Consider the following 8,405-nt stretch of genomic DNA (forward strand, 5'->3'; position numbering starts at 1 on the left):
CCGCCGCTGAGCGAGCCCAGCGCCCTGCGCCACGACGAGTGAGTGCGCGTGCGCGGCCGGGTCTTCCCACCCCCGGCGCGTTTGGTTCCTTTCGCCTGGGCTGAGCTGGGGCGGGAGGAGCTCGGGCGCCCCCATGCTGGGGGGAGCTGGGCAGAGGAGCTGTCCCAGGGGCTGCTTCCCTGCGCTTCACCCCCGGGTGCAGGGGCAGGCCGCAGGGGGGCTTCTCTGGAAAGACGCTGAGCCAGGTAAGACCCCTTGCTCAAGGCACCTCTCTCCCTCCTCCCTCCCCTTGCCTGCCTGCTGCTGTCCCCAGGTATGGGGAGGCTCAGCTCAGGGCTACCATGGCGGGCAGGCTCATCCTTGCATCCCGTTGCCCCCCCCCCCCCCCCCCCCAGCTTTTCCTGCCAACCCAGGAGTGGGCACAGAGTGGGCAAAACCTACCTGCTGTTGCCGCTGTCTCTCACTGAGAGGGGTGGAGCAGCTCTGGAGCCTCCCTGCTATGCGGGGAGATCCTTGCCTGCTTGTGGAACTCAATAAAAGTGCCTGAACGCTGCTCCTTCAGCGCAGTCTGCCCACCTGAGTAGAGCAGTGAGGCTGGGAGCCAGGGTACCGCCACCCCATCACTTGTCCTGCACCTGCCTTTACAAAATCCTGGTTCCCCACTACCTAGATGTGGGAGCTTTACTCCACAGTAGGGTGGTGCACTGCAGGCCCAGTCCTCCTGGCCACTAGGTGAAGTCATTTGGGTACTCGTTCAGTGCAACACGTGTCCACACCCTAGATGGGCAGTGGGGGAAACAAACCCATAATGAATGTGTATCAGCTTCTGACTTCTTAAGGCTTGGCCAGAGTGCCACAACTGCAGATGCTTCCTCAGCCTGACAAAGGGTATTTGTACCCGAAATCTTGCTAAAAAGATTTTTTTTCCAACCATTTGAGCTGGTCTAATAAAAGATATCTGATGTACCCAAAGCACCTTGTCTGTCACTGAGGTGCAGGCATTTGTTTTGTTTGAAGATTTTCTTAATGTATTATATTTTCCAAAAGAGAATGTGTCTTTTCTTAAGGGAGAAATACTTTCTTAAGCTCCAAACAGCTTCTTTAATATTTATTTAACTTATTTCAAAAACTCAAATCTCTACCTTTCAGGGAAAACTAAATAGGGAAAGTTTTAGGCAGAAAGCAGTATGTTTAAAGTTGTGGCAAATGAGTTTGTAACTGTACTTTGTAAATTTTGTTCCCACAACATAATATTCACTTCACTCCAGTGCTTTTCAGTGTTGAATCATAACATTGTTTTAAATCGCACAGTCTTCACATAGGGCTTTTCCATACTGCCAAAAGGTTGCAATGTTTTTATTACCCAGGGTGGTAATTAACCTGTCTGAACTACACCAAGATATACACAGTGAGGACAAAGCACTCAAGTATTTTTATTTCATGGTAATCTCACCCATCTACAGGCATCTGAAATTCAATCTCTAAGTTTCACATTGAGTCCCATCACCTAGGTATGGATGTTTTGGTGTTTTTTTCTGCTTTTATATCTCTGCATGGTTCACACATGTAAGTTACCCTAGGGTAAAAATGAAAGTTTTAGCTCTGAAGACAAATCCTGTTAACAAAAATGATTTTTGTCTCGAGTGTTCATAGTCAGCATTGCTAATTTCTGCTTTGCAGGTTCTGGCAGCAAGGCAAATTGGAGTAAAATAGAGGGGGAATGAAAAAGGTAAAAGAGCCATCATTGGTAAAATTCAGCCAGACAAAGGGAGAACTTGCCTACCCCGCAAACAGCTTTTGATTATGGCGATGTAACTAGTGATGCATGCTGCATAGTTCTTTCTTTTATCTCCCCCTCTCTTTTTTCAAAATTTTCCTGATGTACACACATTAGCAAATTACTTGTCTCTTTGGAACCAAGAAAGATGTATAAACAAAGCTGAACTTGAAGATTTTATTTCTTTAACTTTAAAACACAAAAATAATCGGTCATAATATTTTTTGGGATATGCGGAGGCAGGGAATATACTCATTGACAGAGACATCAACAAAAGATATTCTTTTTATCTTAATATCAGTTGTTTTTCGTTTTGATGTCTGCAAATTTGTTATTTCATTCTTTATATATAGGATTTGGAATGCTTTGACTGATAATTATGGTAATGTCATGCCAGTTGACTGGAAGTCCTCCCACACCAGAACTTTGCATTTGCCAACACTAAATCTTGCAGAAAAAGGGGTAAGTTCTGACTGGCTAACATCTTTTTAGCAACAAAACAGAAGAGGTTGTAATTTGTATTAAAAATGTTGGTTTTCTGAAACCCTTATAATATTATTTTTCATGCTTACACTGTCATTAGCAGTAAGTTCTCCTTTAATGATATATTTCTGCTTCCCATCTTCAGAACTTTGTCAGTAAGCTGACAAGCCAACAAATGGACCAATTTGCATAAGAAAAGGAGCATGGGAAAAGGCAGTATTAAACTGTGAAAGTGGTTTTGTTTCACTTAAAATCATTCTTCTCTGTTGTGTATTGAGTGCTATCTGAATCCTTTTGGAAGTATTCCTATGCTTTGGTAAATTTAGCATGAACTTTTTCCCACCAACGTCTGATTCTCCAGCAAGATGGGTACAAGCAAAACTGCACTTGTGGATCCAATTGTAGGATCCAAGTCCAAATATGTTGTAGTCAGTTCTTTATGAAGCAAAGAATTCGGCAACATTTTCCTCTTATTATTCAACAAATAAAATAGTTCCTTTGGAGAAAAATGTAAAGAGCAGGGGGGAAAATTAGCTAAAGAACATAAAGAAGCCTAAGTGTGCCCCTTGTTCTATAGCAGTGCTTCACAACCTTTTTAGACTCGGGGTACCCCTTGGAAAATGTGAGCTCACAGTTTTTGTTGCTTTTTGGAAATGGAAAAATAATAATTCATTTCTGTTGCAAAGGACTCTGAAAGACCACAGCAGGTTAGAATGTTTTTGACATTCCCATTTGCAATCTCTGCGTTTATCTTGTGAATCGTATAAGTGCTTGCATACCTAACAGTACAGTGCTGCATCCTTGGAAAGATCTCCTAGCGCTCCAGGGTACTGTGGTACCCAGGTTAAGAATCATTGCTTGATAGTCTACTGAAATTAAAAAAATACAGCTGAGGAAGAAAACTAGGACAAGTTCTGCAGGTATTCTGACTCCAAGAAACTGGACTCTGAGCCAACGTTCTTCGTGTAAAACCCATGAGAAAAGGAGGACAATTTTGAGCTCTGTCATGCTTTTGATTAAATGAGGTAAAAGTGAATCCACTTCACAGGAAGCAGATGGGGGGAAGAGTCGGGATAAAAAGGTAAAACCAAAAGAAACATTTATAGGGTTTCAGGGGTAAAGTAGCAATATCAGGCAGCGCTGCCTGGCAGCTGTCTCTTATGTTTGGCTTCTGTTATGTGTATTTATTTATTTGGACTTATTTATCGTGGTTTATTTTGAGAGTTCATTGAGCTGCTCTGAATGGGTTTATAATTACATCTTTGCAGTCAAAATATAAATGTGTGTGTCAGTGTCTTTATTGCAGGAGACGCAGACTTTATGAAAGGGACTCTTTTGCTTGGATGATTCCTGCCTTGGAGTATATCTTTTGTCATGGGGAAGGGACTTGAAGGTGGGATGTTGAGAGAGAATGGTCAACTGACCCTAGTTTCCTGAGATTCCCCTCTCTCTGGAACAAAAGAAGGGGAAGCTGACCTGTTCTTTGAGAAACTAAAATCCCTAATCCATTATCAGAAGGATGCCCGATATCATCTTGAATAAGATGAAAAGCATCCCAAGACTCCAAGGTGAAGTTTCTTGTAATAGACTGTTAGGAATTTCATAGTAGTGTCTCTTCAATTAAACCTGTGTTGAGGAAGAAAGAAGGGTAGAAACATCTTCCTTCCACCCTGGCTTTTCATGTGTGGTACTGTGCAAGTAAGCAGAAATCAGCTATTCCTTGCTATACGTGTTTGGTGATTGAGTCTTCACTGCCTAAATCTGTATCCATAGAGTTCCAGAGCTGAGTGTTTCTGGACTGAGAAATATATTAAGATGTGACTGGGTAGTAGCCGAAAAAATATACAGCATTGATGCACCGGCATGCACAAGTACTGGTCTTGTGGTTTGGTATTTAAGAAAAGTTATGCCTTCTCCAGGAGATGCAGCAACCATTTAAGATTTTGCCATCAGAAGTTAAGATTACATGATTTCAGATTAAGGTGGTCTATTATATGACAAAAATAGTTGCATCCAGAATTGATGCCCTCAGCGTTGCAGTACAGTATACAAGATAAGTCTGAGGATCTTTCACATCCAAACAACACCTTTTGGGGGCAATTGGAAGCTAATTTTATAAAGAGGACACACGACATTTGCCTGTTAAGCCTATTCTCCAAAGCTCAGCAGTATCAGTGTTCTGAATAATGGCAGGTACCTTCCTGTATACCTGTGAGCACAAAGTAGATCAGTATTTAGGAGTTGCCCATATCCTCAAAATGGGGATATTCTGTGTGGGTCTGAAGTTCTAAGTCTTGCACCTTTAAAGCCTATTAAGTTTGCTTATTTGGAGTGGAAAGAGGTTGAGCACATGCCTTCTCTAAAATGCAAAATGGACTTGATATAGAAGATGCCAGGGCTCCTTCACAAATTCCATAAATTCTGGAAGGACTGGAGATACTCAGTGCCTTACAGAATTAATCTCTAAATTGCATTGTAACTGTTGAATTGGACAGGGAATCATTTTGTTTTTAAATGTGAATTTGTTTTATTATATACTTATGGCCTGATTTGAATCTCAAAAGAACAGAAATTCTTTTGCTGCCTGACAGTTAGAAAGTTGGGACAATGATTCTCCTTTTTCAGTGACAGTTGGCAGGGTTCTCGAGAAGATTGTATATTTGTATCCACCTGTCACAAGTATGTTGAGAATTGCACTGAACAGCAGAGGGGTTTGGGCACATGTTTATCACAAGTTACTTCACAGATGATAGATTTTACAAAAGCAGTTGAAGCTAATTTTGGAAGGATTTGACAAAATACATTCTGGCAGTAACATTGCAGATGTGGCAAAAATCTAAATTGATCTAAAGTGTAAAAAGTACCCTGACATTGCACATTCAGTGATGGTAGATCTTTTTTTTTGTACCCAGCATGACAAATGCTGAATGCCCAGAGTTTGAACAAGTGGCTATAAATGACATGTTGAATTCAAAATTTTCACAATTTGTTTAAAAGACCCGTGTTGCTGAATTGCCAACTGAGCCTTACGTACATTTGGCACATTCAGGTTCATTTGACTGAAACATTTTAATACGATGCTAAAAAAGCAAATCATTTCGAAGTATATCAGTATTTTAAGGCAAAATTGTAGGCCTAACAGATCGGTAGCTAGGGGAATCAGAGGATTTGATTATTGCGGGTTTTTTGTTTTACTTACTGAGCTGCAAGCTATTCAAAGAATGTGTTTTTATGTATTTGAGGGATAAATGTTTACATAATTATTTCCATGATATATATGGTATATTTTCATTTAATAAAACGTACAGGGTGTGTTTCCAGGAAAAAAATGGTTTTGTTTTTGGGAAATGTATTCGTAATTGTTGCTTACATCAAAATTCTGATGTCTTTCAATATATAAATATCACTGATCTTACAACAATGTTATTTTATAACAGATTTTAGTTTTATCAGATTTGTATAGCTTTCTTGTTCATTACTTTCATGTCTTCCATTTGAAAGAGTAGAGAACAATTACAAATGATGGACTTAACACTGCCTTTTCTACAAATGTTTGTATGGCATTCAGTGGGTGGCACGTGAGTGGCTTCATTGCTAAGTTATGTACTTTTTAGCATGTTGACAAAACAAAGAATGTGGATGCTTATGTTTTTGTCAAAAGTAAATGTTGATTATTTTGATAAAATGTGTTTCCTTTGTAATTTCATTTTAATTGTTATTGAGGTTTATTGGGTTTTAAGTGCTTAAAAGCAAGAATCTAATTCAGGTTCCATTATTTATTATTAGAGACTTTTTATAATTTAATTTCAGCCCTCACCTCCTTTTTCTTTGTGGTTTTAGGTAAACGATGGTTTTAACCTTGACTTGTCAGATGATGAAGAACTGAGAGAGCAGCTAGATATGCATTCTATCATAGTGTCCTGCATCAATGACGAGCCGCTCTTCACAGCAGAACAGGTAAAGTATCCAGTGTTACTACTATGTGTTAGCTCTTAATGACATACCTTTTCGTTTAATGGACGCTGAAAAAAATTGGATAGAAACTGATTGAATGCTTTATAGTTACGCAGGCAGACAAGGTTCCTTGAGTGAATCTGATATCTTTTATTAGACCAACCCAAATAGTTGGAAAATAATTATTAAGCAAGCTTTCGGGTTCAGAAACCCTTCGTCAGGCTAAGGAAGTTTCAGCAGTTGGTGTGTGCTCTTCCTGGATGGAATGAAAAGTAAAGAAGCCAGCGGCTGGGCTGGTATGTATACAAGACAGGTAGTCAGTGAAAATGTAGATTGAGGAGTCGATGGGTGAGAGACAGGCTGGAGAGGCGGGGGGAAGGGAGAGAAGGGGGATGAAAGTGGAGAGAGACCTGGGGAGTCAGATGTCAGGCAGGGTATAATATGTCATAAATCCAATGTCTATATTTAGTCCATGATTTTTAGTAACGAGGAGGTTGATGAAGTGGAGTTCATAGGCTCGTCTCTGAGAAGTGTTTTGTAAGTTTCCTTTGAGGATCAGGACTGAGAGATTGGAGAGAGAGTGGTTTTCTTGTGAGAAACGTGCCCCCACAGGTAATTGGGTATTTCTGCCTTTGATAGATTTCCGGTGTGCATTCATTCTGGTGCGCAGTTGTTGTTTGGTCTCTCCTACGTATTTTCCATCAGGGCATTTGGTGCATTGGATGAGGTATATTACATTCCTGGAGGTGCAGCTGTAAGATCCTGGGATGCTGATGGCTCTGTTGTGGGGGGTAGTAATAGTGGGGGTGGTGGAGATGTGTTGGCAGGTTTTGCATTTCTTGTCATGGCACGGTCTGGATCCTTTTGGTGTGTTCTAGGCTTGAGGAAGTTTGCTTCTGGTGGTGTGGTTAGCGAGGTTCGATGCTTGTTTGAAGGCTAGGATGGGTGGCTCTGGGAAGATCTTTTTAAGAATAGGGTCTCTTTCTAGTATGGGTTGCAGTTGTTTGAGGATTTTCTGTACAGGTTCAAGGGAGGGACGATGTGTCATAACCAGCGGTGTGCGATTTGTGGGGGGTTTTCTTCTGTACTGCAGCAGTTCTTCACATGGTATCCAGGTGGCTCTTTCAAACGTGCAGTCTATCTCTGGAGGCGTGTCCTTGTTGGGTAAAAGCCTTTTTAAGATTGGTGAGGTGGCGATCCCGGGTGTTCTCTTCAGTGCAAATGCGGTGGTATCTGAGGACTTGGCTGTATATCACAGGCTTTTTGGTGTGTTTAGGGTGATTGCTGGTTCTGTGCAAATATGTATGTTGGTCTGTGGGTTTCTTGTATAACATGGTCTGTATTTTATCATTCTGGATACTGATCCTTGTGTCTAAAAAGGAGATGTTGGTGCTGGAGTATTCTAGAAAAAGTTGGATGGAGGGATGGTGATTGTTGAATTTCTGATGAAACTCAATCAGAGATTGTAGGTTTTCAATCCGAATGATGAAAATGTTATCGATATATCTTAAGTATAGCAAGGGTTTGATGGTGCAGTTCTTGAGGAAGTCTTCTTCCAGGTGGCTCATAAAAAGGTTGGCATACTGTGGGGCCATTTTAGTGCCCATAGCTGTTCCCATCATCTGGAGGAAGTGTTGATTATTAAAAGTGAAATTGTTGTGTGTGAGGATGAAGTGTATAAGCTCAGTGATATCTTTGGGTCTGTATTCTGGGTTGTAATCTTGTTCCTGTAGATATGTAAGGCAGGCATGGATGCCATCCTGGTGTGGGATGTTGGTATATAGGCTGGTAACGTCCATGGTGGCTAGAAGTGTGTTGCTGGGAAGGTGGTCTATGTTTTTAAGTTTCCGTAGAAAGTCTGTAGTGTCTTGTACAAAACTCGCTCTGTGGGTGACAAGCAGTTTTAGGATTGATTCAACGAAACCTGATATTTCCTCAGTTAGGGTCCCATGGTTGGATATGATAGGTCTGCCAGGGTTCCCTTGTTTGTGGATTTTAGGGAGCATGTAAAAAGTCCCCGGGTTAGGTAGCGGGGGGATCAAGGTCTGTAGTTTTTCTTGTGGACGAAACCCTAACCTTGACCGCTACATTGACTACTTCAGGGAAAGAATGAACAATGAAATAATCAGCAACACACGCCACCACAACAACCTCTCTCTACCAGAGAAAAAGGCCATAGAATCTCTAAGAT

The 8,405-nt window shown here is 41.2% G+C and overlaps 1 protein-coding gene across 1 annotated transcript in view; it reads left to right on the forward strand.

Moving 5' to 3' along the window:
• FEZ2 (fasciculation and elongation protein zeta 2) overlaps positions 1 to 8,405 on the forward strand; it is a gene marked incomplete at its 5' end in the record, with an annotated part of 58,817 nt that continues 50,412 nt past the window's right edge. Inside the window, 3 exons of the mRNA XM_006018435.3 lie at positions 1 to 38; positions 2,131 to 2,239; positions 6,101 to 6,217. Of these exons, the coding sequence (XP_006018497.1) occupies positions 1 to 38; positions 2,131 to 2,239; positions 6,101 to 6,217 (264 nt within the window). The remainder of the gene's footprint in view (positions 39 to 2,130; positions 2,240 to 6,100; positions 6,218 to 8,405) is intronic.

The sequence above is a fragment of the Alligator sinensis genome, unplaced genomic scaffold (assembly GCF_000455745.1).
Source record: "Alligator sinensis unplaced genomic scaffold, ASM45574v1 scaffold489_1, whole genome shotgun sequence".
NCBI lineage: Eukaryota > Metazoa > Chordata > Crocodylia > Alligatoridae > Alligator > Alligator sinensis.